A 22,796-nucleotide genomic window follows, 5' to 3' on the forward strand; every position below is an offset into this window, starting at 1 on the left:
TAGTCGCTGCATGTTCATGGCGCTATTTGTGTCGGAGTATTCCGGTGCCTCCCACAGCAGCCCCTTTAGGCAGCAAAGACATTTTTTTAAGCATCCGCCTTTGTTTCCTTGCCACTTGGTCACACTGACAAATTGAGTCAGAATCTGAGTTTGGTGGGGGGGGGGGGGGGGGGAGAACAACCACCTGCCTCAAAAGTGCCATGATGAGGATGTTCTGAACTCCTGTTTATCTCCTGTCAAAACGCCTCGGGAACTTTGCAGCGAGGCGTCTGACATTTATCACCGGTATTGCTTTTCAGACTGGCTGGTCTTTGTCCCATTTGTTGCCGCTTTGGCTCTTGGTATTTTGTTTCCATTTAATGTGACATTTATGTTTGTTTCCTCGCAATATTCCCAGGCCCCACGCCGCGATTGGATTTTCTTTATTTTTTGTCACTCTACAACCTCATTACGCAAACATGTTTTTTTGGAGGGGAACAGAAAGCAGTTGCTGTTGAAATTACGGCATCCCTTTTTTTTTTGTCACCATTCTATCAAAACTTGCCTCAATCGTGTGGTGTTTGCTCCTTGAGAGGTTTGCGTAAACTTGCTTGCGCAGCGGCCAAACTAGTGTGCTGACGAAGCTAGTTTGCTGCAGAAATGGATGTACCATGGATTTTTTATTTTTTATTTTTTTGTCGGGGAGGGGGCATTGGGGGATGTCACGTTATTTCAAATGGTGTTGGTCCTGTGGCATTTGATCAATAAAAAGTTGACTTCAAAAGGTTATGTGGTGACCCGAATACATTGCTGCTCAAACGGGCTGCGGTTTTCATTATTGTAAAGAATTTTTTCGAGTAAAGAATTTTATGTAACGAACCGACCCGTTTGCTTCCTAATCAGGCTGCAGTAGAGAAGTACGTGGCTGCCTAAACAGGCTGCTGTCAACAGACCCGGTCGCCGTGAGAGCACCCTCGAGATGCCTTAAGATCAATGAAATGCATCAGAGAAAAAAAGTTTGCCCCACGCAAAGTTTTCCCTTGACGAGGACTTGATGCGGGCGGGCAGGTCCGTCCGCCGCCTCGTCGGGCATCTCACGGAGGCGCCACTGATCAGTGTGGACATCTTTCACTGTCATACGAATATGCCGCCTCCCAATTAAGTTTCCTTACTGTCACCACGGATATATTTCATGTAAATTAATCATCTCTCCGGTGTCCCGCATTAGCGGCGGGCCGCCTCGTTAATATTCCAGCGGCGCTGTTTAGTATCAAACTTGAGCGAGAACGTCCCGTCTAATAATAATAATAATAATAGATTTTATTTATAAGCGCCTTTCAAGACACCCAAGGACACTTTACAATAACAAAAAACACAAAACAATAAAGGCACGTCGCAGCCAGTGGCGGTTCTGGGGGGGGGGGCCAATGGGGGCCAGTGCCCCTGTAGCACTGATTCTGGCCCCCCCTGTGGCCCCCCCCTCCGAGCGCAGATTACGCAGTCGTGCCGAGTCGCCGACGTGAAAGGTGGAACCAAAGTGCGTGATTTAACATTCTAGTCGGACCCTTTAGTGCGCTGCGCCATTTAAAAATGAGCGGGAAAATGAGAAGCAGTCCGCAGAGAAGGAAATTACCACGACACGAGTGCTATTTGCGTGTGCGCGCGCGCGTGTGTGCGCGTGTTTGTGCGTGTGCGCGTGTGTTTGTGTGTGTGTGTGTGTGTGTAACTTTTTTAGTCTCCCTTTTTATTTTAATTTTTATTTAACAGGATCAATATATAAGACATTGCCTTTTAAAATTTGGATAATTATATGCATGTAAAACATCTAGCTTCAGTGTATTTGCAATTTTTGGCTTGAATATTCTCAACAGACGTATTGTTACGCTTGCAGACATTTTAGCCCTCCTAATATTGTTTTTTTCTCATCACTGTAATGTTTTGACTACAATTTCAAAGTCTGAAGAAATAAAAACGAATCGGTCTTTTTAGCCCTGGGTTGAATGTGCCCCCCCATCAAAACCCCTGGCCCCAGCCCGGCCCCCTCAGTGAAATTGATCCAGAACCGCCCCTGGTCGCAGCCCGTTAGCGCAGCAATAACTGAGTGCTGACGTTTTGTGCCACTTTGATGACGGCGATTAGTAGAGAACTTTTACAGCAAAATGTTGACGGGAGAAAAGAAAAAAAAAATGCAAAAATGAAACAAAAACAACAAAATCATGGCCTCGTCAATTCATACCCAAATCAAACGACAATCAAATAAAACACATGCATTAAAATATGCCAGCACAAACTCCAAATGAATGATATCAACAAAATGTGTGTCAGCAATAATCCCCAAAAATAATACCAAATAAAAATGTACAGTATATTGTCAAATAAAAAAGTAATGTCAAAATCAAACACAATTTGAAGGGGGGAAAAAAAATCACGGAATACAATTTTCAAAGCTGAAACCAATCAAAATCACACGCAAAATGAACAACAACATAAAAAAATAAAAACGATATGTTTGGCTAACATCATCTTTTTTTTTTTTTCTTAGCTCCGAAACCGTTTTCAAGGTCCCGAAATAAAGATGAGAATGGTTTGAGAATCGTGACTTCTGACGACGTTTGGCGAGTATTATTATTCAGTGATTAAACTTCGGAGTATCTCAGCCGAGGCATTCCGATAAATTGGGCTCCGATTCTTTTCGGCAGCGTGCGGCAAGCGAGGCGTTTCAGGCAGTCATCGATGCTAACGGACTGCGCTTTTATCTGCACCGTATGGCGCCCAAAGTGCTTCTTCGCACAGCCCGGCAGTCACCCGTTCATATGCGTGCGCAGTCAAACAGCAACGGGAGGCTGCAGCCACGCGGGGGCGCCGACAGGCCCACTTTGCCGAGAATCGGCATGAAAACGAGTCAAGTCCTAATTTTGATTGATGTGCAAAGCCCAAAGAGCCAAAGTCTCGTTCTTGAGTCTGTATTTAAAAGAACGCCCCCCAGCTACACACACCCAGACACGCACACGCTCGCATCTTCAAGTCTTGTTTTCAACTCGGTTTCTCCCCGTCCACATGGAGCAATTGAAGCGCTAATTTTACGAGGGAAATTGAAGGCCTTCCATTCATTCACAGCACGCTTGTGCGTTATCGGTGAGGCCACATGCTCGCTGAAAGAAGCTGGCATGGCAACTCTGACTCTTACTTTTCTTTCATTTATTTATTGTCATTTTCTTCGGGCGGGGGGGGGGGGGGGGGGGGGAAGATAACATCGGTCTCCAGCCGGCCTCCGGCTCGGATGAACCGCGGGCACGGGAGTTGGCATTTCGCAAACGCCGACAACATCCCCCATCATGGGCGCGCAGATGCCGACGCGGGATCCTTTCCGGGAGGGATTACGCGCCGTCACCGCGCCTGCCGCATATTCAAGGGGGAGGGCGTAGAGAGACGGGGATCGAATGAGAGGGAGAAGGTCAAACCCCCGGAAAGAGCCGGAAATGTTTGGACCGCCGGTCGATCGGGGCAAAAAGTGGCGCCGGCCGACACATCGTCTCTTGTCAAAGATGACGGGCTGCGGCAAAAGCGGGCGATCGGAACCAGACGTGAGTGACAGCGTGGCGACTGTCTGATTGAGCAACTACGCCGACGGGGAGTCCACTGGATGACATTGATCGGGGTCAGAGCAGGCCGCACGGACAACAAATGGCTCACACACACGCGAGGTGACTTTTTGGGAACAACATCAATCTAAGACCTTGACAATAAGAACCGAATGATATATGTTCACCTTTTGGGTTTCGGCGTCAAACTTGTTCCGTGATGCTGACTGGTTTTGAAGGTGTTCTCGACCCTTCGACATCTTGGTTTCAAAGTCTGACCGGTGACCGATTCTCGACTCCTCATCAAATTCTTGATCTTGAAGCAGGTCTTTACACCTTACGATAAAAGTCTCGATCTCTACTTTGTGGCGACTCGTCCACGTGTTGGTGTTGAAGCCTCAAAGTCTGAGTTATGATTCAGTCTTGCGTTTGTCTCGAAACCTCCAAATCTTCACGGGGTTCTGGACACCTTCAAGTCCTGATCTTGACTTGGTCTCGGCACATCCGTGTTTTGGTCTAGACCCCTAAAAGGCTTCGTCTCCACTCAGAAAGTCTTTGCCTCGACTCGGTCTCAACCGGTCAAGACCTTGGCCTGGACTCTCAAAGTGTTGATCTCAAGCCCTCAAATTCTTGACGACTTGAACTCTGAAGAGCCTTTTTGTTTCCGACCCAATTTTCTTACACCAGTCAGGGTCCAAAAACGGTGCGTCGCGGGAGTGTCATGACCTCGGCTCAAAGGCAATATCGAAATGGAGCCGGACCTTACGTGAGGTTCCGCCAAATTCTACGTTATTCAAGCAAAAACAAATCAAATCAAACCCACTTCTCACGTTATCCAAAGAACACACCTTTGCAGTCGGTCGCGTCGAGAGTGGACGGGTGAACGAGATCTGTGTGGGCGCCAAAAGGTGCAACCATATACAATGAACCGATCGAACCGAGGACCGAGCGGACCGGATGTGCTCTGAACCGTCCCCTAAATGACGACGGGACCGGTGGGCGCCACGGGACTCCCAAAACACCGAATCGCTGAAGGAATGTCACCTCCCTCGAGCAGAGGTGGGCAACTCCGCTCCTTGAGGGCCAGTGTCCCGGATGTTTTATTGGTCTCCGTGCTCCAAGGCACCTGAATCAACCTTCTGCAGAGCCGACGATTTGAATCGGGTATCGGAGCAGGGAGACATCTAAAACGTCCGGGAGACCGGCACTGGAGGACTGGGATTGCCCACCCCGGAGCGTTGCACTTCCAAGGCTTTCCCCGTTCTTCCTGGCGGGCAACTCAGCCGCTCTCCATGACTTTCTCTCTCTCTCTCTCTCTCTCTCTTCTTTGCTGCCGTGACAGAATGTTTGACGTGTCTCTGGTTAGCCGGTGTACCCAATGTCATGTCCTGAGCGTGCGGGTAAAGCGCCCGCCGGAAGCACTTCTGAGACGCAGGGAACAGCAGGAGTGGAAGATACAAAAGGCATGTCTACATTAGTCCCAAGTGGCTTTGCTTCCCAAAGCTTTGGTGTAGACCACAGCTGTCAAAGTCAAGGATCTGGACCGCCGCATCATTTTATGTGGCCCGCAAAAGCAAATCAAGCATGTCAACTTCCATGATGCTTGCTAAAGTCGGAACCAAAATTTCAAATTGTTACATCTTATCCACAACAACAATATTTGAACAAGCCATTATTCTAGACTTCGGATTTCCATCAATTTGTTGTTCGCCGTGTATGTGATATGGGGAGGTGGTTCAACATTCGGTTTTACAAAATTCATAACAGTCCTCCAAGGGAAACGGTAACTACAATGTGGCCCGCGACAAAAACGAGTTTGACAGCCCTGGTCTAGAAACTCAAGGTGTTGAAAATGTCGGTCTTACGCAAACCTACGAAATTCTTGATCTCTATCCGACGAAACCTGCTCTCGTCTCTCAAGGTCTCGGTCTTGGTCTTAACCCCACAAAGTCTCCATCTTGACCCCTTAAGCCTTAGTCCAGATTCCATCTCTCGGACCATCAAAGCCTCGGTCTTAACTTTGTTAGCTTTAACGCGGTCCGCTTACCATTCCACCCCCGTCCGTCTACCTGCAATCTCCCTTTGTAACGTTTTTTTTTTTTTTTCTTCAATCCCCACCGATGTAAATTTGCATCCAAATTTGCACCCGGTGGGCTTTGATTGCTCATGAAGTATTCATCATGGCAGAAGTACGTCGCAAACGAAACGGCGTGACTTGACCTTTGGCGACGAGCGACTCAACGGCGTGACGGAGAGCCGCTGAAGAAAAATCATTTTTTCAAATGACAGCTGATTTAATCGAGACGTAAAAAAAATCCATGGACCTCAAGTTAATCAGCGTTGTTGTGTCGGGGGCACACGCACACTCGTACGCTTGAATGAGGTAAGCTCGGGCCCGCCACGTTTGGTCATGCACGCGTCCGGTTTAATGTGACGGTTCCTCACCAGTTATTCACGCTAAGCGCCACCTTGCACGACGGCAGCGATCGGAACGACGACAAATAATCCGCAGTCATCCTCAGCACGTACCGTAATGTCATAAAATCCTCAAATTGAATCGTGAAATTAATGCGATCCATCCTCTTGCCAGTAATTGATTATAAATGCCACTTTGCGCAGTCGGGGGGGGGGGGGGAGCAGCTAAAAATAATCCGCAGTAAAAGAAAAACAAGTTTACAAGGCTCCGTGGCGATGCAAACAAAGTCTCTGAATGGAACCAAAGCTTCATTGTCAGCAAGTGGCAGAGTTTGGCCAACGCTCGCTTGCGGCCTAAACGGGCCGCGGAAGAAAGTAAAGCTGCTTGGAGCGGCGCCATTTGCTTGCAGTCGGCTGGGCCGCAATAACATCGAGATGTTGAAGAGTCACTCTCATGTGTTACTCGGATAAAAATGTAATTTCAACAAATAATGATAAATGAATCCGCCGATCATTTCAGTCGGCCCGGTGAGTTGTTCCGGAACGTCCGCCGGCTCAATCGCAGCATTTTGCGTTTTGAAATAAACGTCACTGAAGCGAGATGCCGCTTGAGCTAAAACCTTCGGCTCAAATTAGCGTCTTGAAAAATCTGCTCTTTTACGCTCCCTATTTTTGGTCGTCTTTATCGTTTGGTGAACAAGTGACCGCGACGAGTCAAAGCACGAACTGAAGTGGCAGTTCACGCCGCGTGCTCTCTCTTAATTTCTTTGCGGGAAGGTGCACTGGGTAAAGTCGTGGAGCGACGCGTTAGCTTGTCCAGCTCGGCCCCAGGAGACCACCCGGCACCTGCTTGTCGCATTTAGTCCCCGAATTCACAGGCCGGATGCCGGCAGAACTTCACAGATACCCGTGTGGTCCGTCGTTTTCATGCTCCGTGCCGGTGAGAGTTTTTTTTTTGTCAGACACGCGCGCCCAGTAAAGACACGCGTTATGTTAGCGAGCGGCGACTTTGCGAGCCGGCGCTTCTATGACGGCGGTAAACAGAAGGGACTGAGGGAGAGCTTTGAGGTACCGGGACGGACCATTCTAGCGTGCCCCTTCGTGCTATAGTAGACGGATGTATTAGCTTCTGCCGCTAGGCCTCCAGCGAGCCACCGGTGACGTGATTGGCACACGCATGACCCATGCTTGTCACTTTTTGATGCGTTTTGCATGTTTAATTCAATTTTGAGATGACGCAGCGGGCAAATGGCCCCGCAGGTTGGACGATGGACAACACAGTGCAAAGATCAAAAGAAGAAGCCAGCTTTTGAAATCTGCCCGGCCAAAGCTTGAAGCGGTTTTCTTTTTCTTCCCCCCCGAGTTTCCGAGCTGATGCGTCTCTGCTTTGATTCAAAGAGAATCTCTATTATTCCCTCTATTATTCTTGGTGGCCCGTTTCATTATCTCCCCGCCGTCCGACTCTATTTCGGTACAAGGCCCTCCGGTGAGGCGACGGAGGAATTCCATCAAAGTCCTTTTTCCACGTTTGCCGAGCTGTCGTCTGGACATATGACCGAAAATGTTTTTTTGTTTTTTCAAAACCTCGTTGACTTTACATCAGCGTCTTTAAGATCAAAGATTCAGACTCCCAAGAGGCTTTCGCATCACATTCGCACACTTTCGCATTTCCACGACACGCTTTGAGAAGTCTCCAGCCAACATTTGAAGTGCTGTCAATCGGGAACATTACAAACGCATATGTTGAAAGTGAGAAAATAATGTTACATTAAAGGGAGGTGGAATCAGAAAAGAATATAAGAGGCCAAAAATAATCTCACAATGTGAGGAGATTCTTCTTTTTTTTTTTTTTTAAGAAAAATCATCAAATAGTCATCGTGTGGGAATAAAGTCATCATATGGAGCGGTGGTGGGGGTAGACAATTTTCTGAGAAAGACGTTGGAGCATGACAAGGGTCAACGTGTCGAGAATAAAGTTGCAATTTTTACAGGACGAAAACAAAACAATTTTGAATATGGGGAATGAGGTCGGTCGCAATATTCCAGGAACGTCATTTTAGGACATTAAAAAAAATAATAAATCACACTAAAGTTGCAATTCTACATGAATCAATTCAAAAAATTGAAGAAACATGATTGTCTAAGAATTAAGTGGCAATAGTACAGGAATGAAGCGATAAGGAGGGCACAAATGAAAAGAAAACCGCAATATTAGAGAGAGAACGTGACAAATATTCTTGGAAAATCAGGTTGTCGTTTGCAAAAAGTTCACATTTTATGATAACAAAGTCATAATTATGCACACAAAAAGCGTCCCTTCAAATGGACAAAGTGCGCAATTTTACTCATTCTAAAATCTGAGATGTCAATATGTTCCGAGCACTTTTTAACCAAATTGTAAGCTGAAAACAAAATGTGACATCTCGCCTCTAGTTCAATCCTTTTTTTTTTTTTTTTTAACGATATATATTTTTAATTCGCCTCGGTGATGAGATTCGGCTTTTTCCTGGAAGAGTGCCGACGCGGCCGTCGCTTTTGAAAAAGAAAAGTCTCAAATGGAGAGAAAAGGAGAGCTTCTCTGGCAAATAGACGATCGTTTTGGTTGGTTTGTTTGTTTGTTTTCTTCCGACGCGTCAGCATCCGCCCGCGTGCTCGACATTGACATTTGCGCACGTCCGCCCGCGGCCGCTCGTGCTCAGGTGAGCTTGTTGAGTCACTGGAGCATCAGCGCTCGTGTCACCCAAAACTTGGACCACCAACACACGCATTTTGATTCCTCAGCTTTCAACACAACATCGGGGCCGTCTACAATGAACGCTTTGACAATCGATTATTTCATGGACGCGTGTCGATGATTTTGACTGTCGCAAAGTTATCGATTGGATGAATTTCGAGGAGACGCTCCTTATTTTATTGTTTTCGAACGATGTTACGTTCCATCGTCGACTACTTTACGCACCGTAGATATTGAACATACTCGCCGATTAATTGACTCGTCAAACCCGCACCGATGGTTACGGACACCGAGCGCCGATTTTAGCATCAGCTCGCAAAATCTACGGCTGAAGAGTCTTTGATTTTTTTAAGAGCGGCAGTGCCGATCGAAGACGCCGCGCAGAAGGGAATCGTGGAGCCCGGTGAAAACAATAAAGCATTTGCGTCACTGCGGAAAACACGCCGAGCCGTCCGCCGCAATGGGCGCGGGGACCAAAAGCAAGAGTCGGTAAACCTCGAGAGCGAGCGCGCAGATCCGCGAGGTACGCCGTCGCTTCTTCTTCGGAGCAGGCGTTAAATATTAAAAGCCGCTGCAAATGGCCCTGACCCGATGTGGGACAACCCAGGCGGGGCAGGCGTACGTGGTGCCCCCCCCCCCCCCCCCGCATCTTCGCTTAAGCATACTCGAAAACGCGCCGGATGGCGAGGGGTTGGTGGGTCAAAAGGAGGGGCGGGGGGGGGGGCGTCCCGCGACACGTCAGAAACGCCGACCATGTTTAATTCACAAGCTTCCATTTCGACGCGCCGCATGACCCGCAAGCCCCGCCCCCGGCAGAAGAGCGCGGTGCAACGTTTTCCTCATTTCCCAAAGCGACCCCCACCCCGCCCCCGCATGTAATGGAAGTACAACATTCCCGACTAATCTTCTCGTCTCCTGTGGCCTTTCTCCGCGTTCTTTCCGTGACAACGGTCGACCCCTTTCGCACAAATTAGCCTGACGCAAAATGACAAACGGGCAGAAAAGCCGCAAGGCATATACTGGGTATGTATATTAAAAAAAAAAAAAAGTGCTCAGGGGGGAGGACGACAAAAAAAATAAAAAAATAAATACATTCCAACAAATTTGATGACTTGAACAAATGTTACACACGTTTATATTTCGTTCCAAATAAAATCGAAGTCTAAAGATGAATACACAAAAACAAATGTTCCAAAAGGTTCCCTTTTATGGATCCAAACTCTCCCCAAAGAATGCTTTTTCAAATAAAAGTCGGACATTCGGATTCATATGAAATCCCCGCCCGTAGTCCAAGAACCGATGTTTTTGCCATTCGATGGTGTACTACCGGAAGTCTCGTGTGTAAAAGTGGCCGTTTTTCGGACCGTCGCAACTTTGCCGGATTTTTCTGGACCTCGCCGCTGCAAACTTTGCGAGTTGCATCCCGCTTGCACCGTCATAGAAAACGACAAGTGGCGCTTGGACTTGAACCGGCAGTCGAGTTTCCTTTTTTAAGCGGCACTTTTCCGTCCTAACACCAAAAGCGTTTCACACTTGCACCCGCCCGCGCGCACTTACGCGGCGGGACATGCATCCATTATTTGACAAGCGAAAGTCGGCTTCTTTTTTTTTTCCCTCCCTGCTGCCCGCATGTCAGCGTCTCCGGCCTTCGGCTTTTCCATCCACCGCATGACCGAACGTTCTGGCGTGACGCTTCCCCGTCGATGAAATTTTCACTCGGGCGGACAGCGAGTCTGCTGGGGTTTGTTTGCCTTTTGCCCGGCGGATTTACGGGCGCGTCGCGCCCAGATTATTGCCGGCATTGAAACCTTGAAAGTCTCACAGGCTAAGTGACGATTGTTGAAACGGAGGGATTCAAACGGGGAGCGCAACAGCAGTTCAGAAGAGATTTTAAGCTGAAACGCCGCTATCCAAACTGCGGCCCAGGGGCCATCCGCGGCCCATTGTCCTTTTTTCAGAGGGCCCGCACCGTGACAAAAAAATAAAATAAAATGACATTTGACATGGACCGCAAGGTTCGTTAAAAAATGCCAAGGTGTGCAGAGTACATCGATTTTCAGGATTTTGTGTTGTTGTTGTTGTTGCTGCTGTGGGGCATCGAGTATCCAGTTCATCCATTTTTTTTAAGCTGTGAGTGTCGGACAAATTTTCACAATCGATGCGAATGTTCTTTTTTTTTCCTCCCCCTCCATCCTCGGTGACATCATTCACCCAAATCGTTAATCCCGTCAATCATCAAATGCCAGACTTATTTCACTGTAGCGCAAATTCAAGAGAAATTGTTGCCCAGAGAGGACAGCAAAAGAAACGACTGGACCAGACACGTTTGTTTTCTTGAAAATACCACCGTGAATTCTTTGGGGGGGGGGGTTTGTTTGTTTTTGGTCAAAGGTAAGGTAAGGGGGCTAATTAGCGTTTGAGCGTGCGGTGACAAGGAACATTATCTCTTGCGGTCCGCCATCGACATACGGTTGAAGGCCACGGAGCCTGCAATACCGCCGCAGTGATTTACTGCCCGTCTGGTGGGCGGCTAATCTCTGCCGGTTCGTTACAAGTTTGGAGAAAGAGATCGGAGGTGTTCAATAGCACGTCGGCATCTGCGAGTCGCACAACTGATTCATTTTCCTCGCGATTATTGACCCGACGGGGCGTTGAAATGCCGCCGACCTTCGCTCGGCCAACCGACGGGCCGTACATCCCCTCGACGTTGCCTCGCTGATCTTAAGAAGGCTGCAATTTAATTCAAGTTGCTATTGTATGGGAAATAAACAAATAACATAAGCAAACGCGCAAAAAAAAAAAAATGTGAACAGCTTAAAGTGCGAAAAGTCATGCGCAAAATTAGACAGGAAGTCGGCCATTCTGTTTCAAAGCCCCAACGGAATTACAAAACTAAGGACCCGGAGCCAGTTTAATTGAGCAATGAGAAATTTGATCGGCAATGTCTCTCATGAGTAGTCCCACGAAAAAAGTCCCGCAGAGCCGTGGCCAAAAGGACGCTAACCTTTCCGAGCACCGCAATCAATTGTCAACAAAGTTCCATCCATCGCCTTCGCCGACATTATCTGTCATCAAGCAGCCATGTCGCTCACTCACCTTGTCGGCCATGATCATGGAGGAGCCTCCGTGCACGCCCAGCACAGGAAGTTGGGTCTGGACGGACAGGAAGTCGAGAATCTGTGCGATGGCCTCCTGCTCGGTGCCGTCGGCGAAGACGATGCCGTGGAGGCGAGAACGCGACAGCAGCTCGCATACCTTCAAAAACAAAAAGCCCATGATGGTAAACCTTAACATGAAACACAAAAAAATAAAAAAATAAAAAATAAATCAAGGTGTTTATTTGGCACTCCCGGATGAAGTTTATATAATATTTTACGAGGCACAGACAAGTCCCAGTCAAATGCCAAGTCCGAGACAACACGCACACACAAAAAAACAACAACATTCGGACTAGGGTACGACAGTCGTGGCATGAGGTAATTTGTGTCTCAAAGTACCACCATATTCCTCTTTTGCTTCTTGATTAAAAAAAAAAAAAAAAAAAAAAACTTTCCAACTCATGTTCTGCCGTGCATGCAAACTCCAAACCTCCAGGGGCGCTCCCTCTCACCTGTGTGATGACAGACTTGGGGTCGGTCTGGTTGATCCTTAAGGGCACCACCGATACGTCCAGGGCGTCGTCGGGGCTGCGCGGCGGACGCAGCTCCTGGTCCGGGACCAGTCGGGTCTGGCCCATCACCACGCCCACGCTGAGCCCGGGAGGCTTCTGGGACGCGGCAAGAGACGCCCACCGCGAGAGTAGGAGCAGCATCCACAACACCGCCGACATCGTCCCCTGAACACGCAAAGAACACGACGGCAGCGCATATACGTCATTTCGTTGGATCAAGACCTGTCAAGACCGGGCAATTGGGGAAAAAAAACGAAATAAACTGAAATTTAACAGTGTTTTGTGTATTCCAAATAGAACCTCACGAGAGGATCATTATTACGATATTGTGGAGGATTGGCGATACAAAAAAAAAGGTGATATTGTGTAGGAACTCCCTATATATATATATATATTGTATATATTTTTTTTTAAAGGCTCATACTTGAAACAAAAAAAGCAAAATGTTAACAGTGGTGATTTAAAAAAAAAAAAAAAAAGGTTTGGCCAGTCATTTGTCAAGTGCCCCTTTTGACTCAGCGACGCAAAGTATAGCACAATTAGCATTTATGCTAAATCCGGCGCATTGACACTCTTTCACGATCTTGTGTTGATTAATGTACAGTACACTGGTCCATTGAAATAAATGAATAAATAAATAAAAAAACAACAACAATAAATAACGTTTCATGGACTATGTACTTCACAATGCTGCATTCGGCCGATGACACGTAAATTTGAGGCACTTACTTGCAAACGCGCGTCGTGAATTAAGTCAATTTGCGGAGGAACTCAAATGTGTTGCGTTCCTCGTCATCTCCCCGTTAGCGTGGGCCTTGAACGTAGGTGGCCACAACATGCCCGATTCAAATTCAACTGCACGAAATGAAACATCACCCGCCCATTTCAACAGATGTGCGTCTTTTAGTATAATGACATATCGACGGTGATATTGTGGCAATTTTAATCACGTGTTATCGCAATATTGCCGTTATTGTTACATCCCTAATTCGTAGGAAAGGCGACCCTTATTGACGGAGAAAATGGTGGTGGCCCGCCGAAATACACTTCTTGCAAAAACGGTAAAAACAACAGCGTGCAACTGCCATTTATTTTGCGGTCCGCTATCGCGTGAATGCAAAATCCGTGCGCGTCTCACACTTTTGAAGGGAGCGGAAGTAATGGGACAGTTGGCTGCGCCGCTGTTCCGTGGCCGGTCACGCGGGGGCGCCAAAGGAACCGCTTTCTTTGCATTTCTTGACGATATGACGGCTGACGAATTCAGCAGGATGAATTCTCGGGTGTTTTCTGCTCATTTCCAGCCAAAGGCTTCGACGGATGGCGCTTCACAGTGCCGACGGACAACAACCGGAGGCGCGCTTGCAAAAAGTAGGATCAAACACTTGACCCGAATCCAGCCGAGCGAGAATTTTACTCGCCGAAGACAAGAAAGGAAAGAAAAGCGGCCCAAGCAACAACAAGCGGCAAACGAAGACGGTTGCGGTCGAGGCCCGGAGGAGCGTCGGCGGGGAGGAAATCCAGCGCGCGGTGATGTCGTCGGCCCGTTGCAAACGTCAGTTTGTAATGGACTTTGGATCCGTTTGTATGAACCCCTGAAACGGAAGTGGCTGTGACTCACGACAGTTGTGAGGTCGGGAAGACAAAGAGCGCGCCGCCGGCGCCGCCTCTTCGTGGGCAACTTTGCGGCAAATGACACCTTTGCCGAGATAACGACACGGCAGCTCTGACTCAATAACACCGAGTGAAAAAACAACAACACTGACACCCTCACGCGGATGTAACCCAATTTGCAACCCTACCCTTGGCTTGAGACACGAACCCTATTTTGAAATCTTCACCCTGGGTTGAAACTCTAAAGTTGCAAACCCTCGTCAAGGCTTGAAACTACAATTTGACACTGTTTGAAAGCATCACGCAGGCTTGAAATCTTAACCTTTGTTTGAATCCTTAATTGGAGAAACCAAATTGGGCTCGAAACCCTCATTTGTGACTGAAACCTCAATTTCAAACCCTACCACCCGTTTGAAACCTCGTCTTGAAACGCGACATTCAAACCCTAATTCTAAAATAGGCTTGAAACCTTCATTTTAAACCCTAACCTAAGATTGAAACCCTGATTACAAATTTTCGAAGATGGAAACCTTCATTTGAAAGCCAAAGCCCATTCTGAATTGCAAGGCCCAACTTTTTGGGTTGATTGCGTTCCAGTTGCGGAGAACATGTTGAAAGCATTTGGTGTGGCCATCGACATCCGCACATGGCGAGAGGGTCCCTCCGAACCTCAGCCCCCCCCCGCCCACTTCCTCTTTCCCGTTTGTTGCGCACCCTCTGACGCGGTTTCCACTTGGCCCCAAAAGCAGATGCGGCGAGTAATAAAGGCACTGTGAACAGGCCCGCCGGCGCAACAAGGGCTAATGAAAGCACCGCGAGAGCGCCGTGCTCCATCTCGGCCAATTTCCAACACCGCCGCCATCCGGCCGAGCCCGACAAGAAAACCCGGAGGGAAAATTGTGGACTTACGATCACGCCCCCCCCCCCCCCTCTCTTTTCCCCTCACCGCTAACTTTCTTCAGACATCAGCTTCTTGGTCCGGCTCTTTCGTCGCAGTCCGTCTTTCCCGGCGGCAATGCGTACGTTTGTCCGGCCGGTCTAATCGGGCCAGCGAGCGAGTAAAGCAGCCGGTCCCGACGGATGCCCCGGCAGCAGACGAGCCCCGTGGCCTTCGCGCCACTTAGCGTACGGAGCTAAATCACACACACGACGACGTTCACCTCCCCGACGGTTCGCGTCGGCCCCACCCCGGCGCTCGCTTTTCCCCCCTCCAGCGATGGTCCTGGCTTATGGAAAGAGAACCTCCTTTCAAAAACTGTCCTCAAAGCCGAACTTGAAACCTCCAAACCTTGCGTTGACGCCTCCTTTCCAAACCCTAACCCTGCCTTTGACAAATACGCCTTGGCCCGAAGCCCTCATTTGCTTGAAACATGCGACCCGACTTTGAAACCCAAAGTCGAGCACAATATCTTCACAATCCTGGGACCGTAACCAACGGCGTTTTAAAATCCAACATTGGTACCGTACCATACGTCCGTTTTGGAAAACCTCGTCCCGTCTTAAAAATCGACATTGAAACCCAAACCGAGAGCGTAAAATATGCCTTGGACTCCCAGCGTCCGTTTTGGAACCGCTTTTTACGCAAACCTAAACCGCTTTTGAAAACCGAAGCCGCCGCACAATGTGTCATTTTGGGGGCTAAAACAAAAAAAGTGATCCTGCCTTGAAAATCAATTTTGACACCCAGCTTAACCTCGACTTTGACACCGTCACGTTTGCGAGGTGGTTGGTGGACCCCAAAAAGCAGGCATGAGGGAGGAGCGGGTTGAACTTGAAGAAGTGTATCGATAAAACACAGAGAAAACTAAATCCAAAAACAAACGGTCCAAAGTAGCAAACAAAAATAACAAGAGAAGCTAAAAGAGAACCGTGACCGAAACAAACCTGACAGCAGCAAACAAACGAACATGACAGGAGCAAACAGCAACAATGAGTGTTCGGGCAGGAGTCCTTTTATACAACTCCTAATTACATAACGAGCAACAGGTGTGCACTGCAGGGGGAGCCCTACAGTGCCACCTGTCGGTCCCAAACCAAATCATGACAGACACGCTACGTCTATCTTAAAACCCAAATTAAAAACTCGGAATGCGAATTGAAAACTCTTCTTTGAAACCCGTCTCAACTCTGAGAGCCGAAACGGAATTGGGAGACCCGAACTCCTTTTTTTTTTTGAAACCCGGACGCCAGCTAGGATCGCGTCTCAAGTGATCCATGCAGTGAATTTCCTCGGCCGGATGCTCCGCTGCGGCGCGTTTGCGATCATTCAAATGCGTTTGGCCTAAGAGTACACATTTGCCTCCCGGCGGCGAATTAGCGGCCGGCCAAACTTGGCGAGAAGGATGACGCTTGGTCAAAAACGCTGGAAGACGGCATTAGCGGCAACGGCAACAGCCGGAGCGGCAAGAAATCAGACGACATGATTGCTCAGCATAAGCCCAACCTCGGGCTTTGTTTTCCCCGGCGCCGCGCACGAGCGCGTTATTTGGTTCAGCGGCCTTCGCCTTAACTGCGACCGGATAATGCGCTGGCTGCAACGTATCAGTCCAAAATGTCATTATTTGATTTGCAGCCACTCGGGCGCTTTCATTTGGTCATGCATTCCAAATCGGGTGCCCTCCAAAAATAAAAAAAACAATTCTTCAGTGCCCTTTAAAAAAAAAAAAAAAAAAAAACTTTCTTTGTGCATCATAATCAAGACATTGCTAGTTTTGCGTGCTGAAGTTTGCCCCCCCCCCCCCCCCGCTTGCGCTACGCCCGCTAAAAACAATTTTGAGTGTTCCATTCACCTGCCATGCATGTTTTTGGAATGTAGGAGGAAACCGGAGTACGCGGAGAAAACCCACGCAGGCGTGGGGAGAACACACAGGAAGGCCGCAGCCACAATTGAACCCTGCACCTCTGCACTGTGAGGCCGACGTGCTAACCGCTCGATCACCGTGCTGCCTACATATACAAGTATACAAGTATATAAGTCTGAAGGACAAGGATATATATCACATGCACATATGTACTGTACATATACAAATATATATATATTCTTGTAAAAAAAATTAAAAATAAATCTAATAAAAGGCGGATCTAGGGACAGTCGTGCCTCGGCCACTTCTTCATTTTGCCGCCGCCGTCAGCTGTTTTGATTTCATTTCCCCCCCCCGCCCCCCTCCCCCTTGGGCAGCCCCAATTCCAAACGCCGACACTCGTCAGACTTACGCGCATATCCGCGATCCCCATCTGCATGAAATGAGCATCGGAATTAGCAGCTAATTATCGGTAAACAGGAAGTGAAACGGGAGCTAAAATGCGAAGCGGGGCATCACCTCGGAAGAAAGATACATCGGGATGCGTTTTATGACGCGAGTTCCCCGTTGTCATGCTAATTGAAGGCAGTCGCTGAGATGAGGCCAATGCAGTGAGATTCATTAAACATATACGAGCGAGACAGCCATTATCTTGAGAGAGAGGGGGGAAAAAAAAATCAAATAAAATATTCGGCAAAGATCCTCAGGCTTGTACGGCAAGTGCCGCACTTTTGTCAAAAAGCGTCCCCTGCAGTGGGCCGGTCCTCTTCCACGCGATCCTCCAGCTTGTCATTTCGGAAGCATCGGCTCTTATTCTTTCTTTCTTTTTTTTGCTGCTAAATGCATTTGCATGTCGAGGACGAGCGCGCGCTCCACCGATCGCATGCGAGCCGCCTCACGGATGACGGGGCAAACTTCCGGGCCGCTCGTTTGATCCGGTAAATAGCACGCATGCTATGTTATGCGTTTGCCGAACAACGACAAACACCAACAAGTCGATGACATGAGCAAAGTTGGAGGTCTCGTCCTGAATTGTCAGCGGCCGGTGGCTAACGCGAGGCCGAGACGCAGCAAAGCCTTCAACCGGATGGGCGGACAATCGATCGCATCCAAATCGACATTGCGGCGGAGTCGAATGGCGTTTTCAAATTGCATTGTCGGAGGAAAAAAAAAAACAACTCGGCTTCACTTTACTCGGTTGGTAGGCTTCGTTTTTGAGAGTTTGAAAGATTGCCAAGTCTTGCTGGTTCAACAAAATATGGCAAAAGGACCTTGACGAATGCAATATTTTGGAAAAACAACGCAAGTGGCAATCACATTGTCAACTCAATTGTTAGCCTTCAAAGCAAAAAGTGCATTTCCGAATTCAATTTTACTGCGTACTTAGTGTCTGAGCAGACTGCCTCCGTCCATTTTCCAAATTGTGATGTTTTGCACAACATTCTGTGCTATTGCTATTTATTATTTCTTATATTTATTCTACAAATATATTGCTAATGCTTTATTTTATATTGCACTTGAGTTGAACTGTGTACAGTTCTTTTCTGAAACATTTATTTTGTGCAATGAAACCCTTAAATCCCCCCCCCCCCCAATTTTGCCACTGTAGACTGCAAATTTCCCCAGTGTGGGACAAATAAAGGGTATCTTATCTTATCTTATAGTTATAAATATCATCAGATGTATCGAGAGGCTCTTATCCACAAGCTACAGGAGGCGTGTTAGTTACCATTTTTTCCCCAGACCGATACCAGTATGAGTACTCACCGGAGTCGTCACCGATACCGAGTAACAATACCACTCGTACGTTTCAACCAGCACCATGACACATTAGAGGGAACAAAGCAGGGCCCGACCGATGAATGGGCTAGTATCCACGCTTTAATTACATCTTTGAAAATGGGCCATATTTTTATTGCAAAATGAAATATCAATTTGTATTCACATTTTGATATCCCATATTTTCATGTATAGTTGATTTTTGGTCTTCTATCGACTACCGCAGTATCACCCCATCATGACTGTTGGAAAAAAAAATTGCTAATCATCTCATCCAGCAAGGCAACACACACACACACACACACACACACACACACACACACAAGCGTGGGGAATTAGTAATGCAGTCAGGATGGCGGGTCACCTTGAGACGGTGACGAGGTGTCATTTGGGGGATGTCAGCACTTTTGCGGAGAGGTCGGAATGAGCTCATAAGAGACATTTGAAACCCATCAAATACGCCACCCAGGTTCACGCAGATGAAGGCCGTGCAACAAGCATTCTCCAAAGAGAACTCAACCCCAAAAATAATCATTCTAATCATCAGAATCTCCTGGAAAAAGTGATGGATGCGCTGTATAATATTTTTTTTGAATGGCCGGCATCGCTCGGCAAACGAAGCTTAGTTGTGATACAATGAATTAACAATGTGTGGAATTTTTTTTTTTTTTTGGACACTGTAATGAAAGTCGATTCATTTTTTGTTCCGTTTAGCGAGGATGATTTTTGTCTCCGGAATCCAAACAATTTTTCATTTTGCTGTTCCAAACTGGATTTGGTCCGCTTTAACGTGGTTCCAGCCAGACGCCTCTGAAAAGTGTCATCAATCGCCCAGAGCACCTGATTGCGGTGCTAAACGCGCCGGCTCTGTCAATCTTTGGTTAGCTTAGCATGTAGCTTCTCCGTCTTTTCTTGTCATCCCTTCATGAATGCGATACTACAGACAAGTCGCGTATTCGCCGCCACCTAGCTGATGATTACGGACTTAGGCTCGCTCGGTGCTAGCAAGCCGCTTCCGCGCAAGTAGCACAGAGCTTCTCCGGAGCTCCGACTACCCGCGGCAGGTGACGTGTGCTTTTTGGGACCGTCTCGGTGGTTCTAGGAGGATTTGAGTTGTTTCACGTTCGCTTCTTTCAAACTGCGTCACGTTTGGGGGATTTAAGATCACATTTTTACACGCGTAACCTCTCACAGGATAAACGTACTTGTGTAAAGTTTGGGAGATTTTTGATCCTTCATTCTAACCGACACAACTTTGCGGGGAGAGGTTGGCAGCCGTCACCTTCTTTCAGGTTGGCGCCGAGCTTTTTCAAGGAGTCGGGGGAAGAGAAAAAAAAAGTCACATTTGCGTTCAATATTTGATGAGGGACCTTTTTACTCACAGGCGCCGGGGGCAACTCATCTAAAAGAGTTGCGGCAGGATCATCAAAGTCATCACAGATACACACTGTCAAAATGACAAAGAAGGAGCGGCCTCAGCAAGGGCTGGTAGGAGGAGATGAAAACAAAAATCAGGGAGTGATGAGGAGCAAGCGCGCTCACTTTCAAAGCAATGCAAATCAACTCTGCAGTAGGTGGAGTTTGGATCCCCCGCCGGACCAAACGTTCGGAGTCAACGTGCGGGGCAACCGGCCGTGGCGTGGACCCAACGCTGGGTTAGCCATTTCGCTCAATGGGACTCCGGAGTTCACGGGGACTGCTAGAGCCCATCCGTCTTCGGCCAGTGGGCGGGGGACACCCTGAACCGGTTGCCGGTCCATCGCAGGGCACGCAGAGACGAACAAACATCCGCGCTCACACTCACGCCTAGCGACAATTTGGGGTGTTCAATCGGCCTGCCATGCGTGTTTTTGCAATGCGGGAGGAAACCGCAGTACCCGCAGAAAAGCCAGGCACGGAGAGAAGGCGGGAGCCGGGATCGAACCCACGGCCTCTGCACCGCGAGGTCGATGCGCTAACCACTGGACCGCCATTTTTGAGATGTCTATATTTTTATTATTAAAAAAAAAAGGGAAATGATGCCCACCCGCAAGAAAGGAAGCACGAAAGGAAGCAAGGAAGGAAAGGTCAAAGTAGGGAAAAAAGGGAGGAAAGGTCCAAGTAAGGATGAAGGAAGGCTGGCAGGGAGTGAAGAAAGATGGAATTTAGGGATGAAGGAAGGAGAGAGAATGATAAAAGAAAGGAAGGGAGGGAGGGACAGAGGAAAAGCAAGGAAGAAAAGGACAAAGGGTGGGAAAGGAGGAGGGGAGGGATGAAAGAACAAATGAGGTGTGAAGAGAAGGTAGGCGGAATGGCACGATGGGAAATAGCAAAAAAAAAAAACAAGGATGGCATCAAATCAAGGTTGTTCCAAAACGAGGAAGCAAGAACCAATGAAGGAAGGAAAGAAAGCTGTGCAAAAGGAAGGGAGGGAGGAAATAGAAAGGAAACATGCCAACTTGAAATTGACAGAACAAGATGGTGTCCACCAAATGCCACAGTAACTAATGTGTGCAGTACAGGTGATCAAATGAAAAGAATGTAAAGTGTAACCGAGTGCTACTTTTGGCCAAGCCGACATATGAAAACTGGAGAAGAATAAAAAAAAAAGGGAAAGAACGTCTCAAGCGGTCTTTAGCGTACATGTGATGGGAGCTTGTGTGTCCGCTCCCTCGAGGCTCCTTCGAACCAAAGCATCAAAGTTTCACAACGTACGGGCCGAGGTCGAGGCGTTTTGCGGCAACTCGGATGTTCTTTTTTTTTTTGTGGCAAACGTGGGGAAGCGGGCGGCGGCGGTTGGCCCGCTGAACACGTTGCATCGTTCATATTTCATCGCTGATAAATATGAATAAGAAGGACAGGCGGCCAGAAAGGACACGGCGTCGTTCGGCGGGCGGGGCGGCCGCGTGTGTGTTTGCGTCTTCGGACGGCGATGAGAAGGCGGCGGATGAAAAAAATAAAGTTGGGATGGTTCGGAACTCTATTGACTGTTTAGCGGACGATCTCGCCGACCTTGGAGACGGCGGCGCCGACGGCCCGCCGGATGAGATTGATGGGCCGCATCGCCGTTGAGCTGCGCCAAAGACGATATTGCGGAGGAGAGGGCGGGGGGGGGGGGGGGGGGGGGCAAATAAAGACAAACACAGACAGCTGCTGGACAGCTTGAAATAAGGCTCACATGACAAAAACAAACAGGTCACAGGTTGAACATAAGATTACTGTCAGAAAAAAACAACAACTCAAAAATAGACACAAAAGTGAGCCAATTGTTAAAAAAAACCTTACACATGAGGTTAACATTCAGACCAGCCTGAACCCTACAAAAGTTGTCTCGGTTAACATAAAATCACCATAAAAACTTCCAAAGTAGCCCAGGCTGCTACCGTCAATCACCTAACTCATGCGTCTTAAAATAAAATAACCATAAATGTTTGATAAAAGTTTCATAGGTGCAAGTAAATCTACCAAAAATCCACTCCAACGTTGACAACAAACAACCTCCGAGTTGCACGGGTTCACAAAAAAAGCACCATGAATCACCCCAAAATTTGCACGGATCGAAATAATTCTACCATTAAAAAAAATATATATATATGCGTATATATATATATATATATATATATATATACCATCAAGCCACAAAATGATACCCCATTAAAGTTCAAATTCAAATAAGATGCCTGTAACCACCCCCCCCCCCACCAGGTTAAAGTAATAAAACTGCACCATAAAGTCAACAAAGGAAAAATACGACATGCGCATACACAAGTTGCACATATAAAAATAAGGCTGTCATTGGAAAAAAATGAGAAAAAAAAAGTTCGACCAGATCAAATAAAGCTACTTTAAATTTTGTTGCAAGCTTTGAGTGAAATGTGGGCCTTTTTTGAGGGTCTACTCATGGTGTAAGTAATCCCGTCTTGTTGGCAGGATTTTCAAAAATTTCACTGCATTCAATTTGAGGTGATGAAACCAAAATGTTCAACTTTGTGTGTTTTTGTCGGTCTTCTTATGACAGACAAGCACGCCAAACTTTGATTTAAAAAAAAAAATTTTTTTTTTTTTTAGTTAAATCAGACTCTGGAGGTGGTTTTCAAAAGATTCTGAGGTTGCACAAGTCACATTTGTGGGGGGCTTTGTTCCCGCGCATTTTAGGGTCTACGACTTCTTGAGACTTTTTGTGGACCTACTCATGATAGACACGCCGACCAAATTTCATGTCGCTTGTTCCAAATAGCTTCCGGTGC

The 22,796-nt window shown here is 47.6% G+C and overlaps 1 protein-coding gene across 2 annotated transcripts in view; it reads right to left on the minus strand.

The window, feature by feature from the left end:
* Nucleotides 1–22,796, minus strand: part of grin2ab (glutamate receptor, ionotropic, N-methyl D-aspartate 2A, b) — a 73,456-nt gene that overhangs the window by 42,444 nt on the left and 8,216 nt on the right. Inside the window, exons 3-4 of one of the 2 annotated variants that reach the window (XM_086119450.1) lie at nt 12,320–12,544; nt 11,806–11,862 (exon numbers count right to left, since the gene is read on the minus strand). In XM_086119450.1, the coding sequence (XP_085975576.1) occupies nt 11,806–11,862; nt 12,320–12,544 (282 nt within the window). Of the gene's footprint in view, nt 1–11,805; nt 11,965–12,319; nt 12,545–22,796 lie in introns of both variants that reach the window. The other variant, XM_086119449.1, reaches the window with a different exon arrangement.

The sequence above is a fragment of the Hippocampus guttulatus genome, chromosome 9, assembly GCF_054856545.1.
Source record: "Hippocampus guttulatus isolate MCC_2025c chromosome 9, RoL_Hgut_1.0, whole genome shotgun sequence".
NCBI classification, from domain to species: domain Eukaryota; kingdom Metazoa; phylum Chordata; class Actinopteri; order Syngnathiformes; family Syngnathidae; genus Hippocampus; species Hippocampus guttulatus.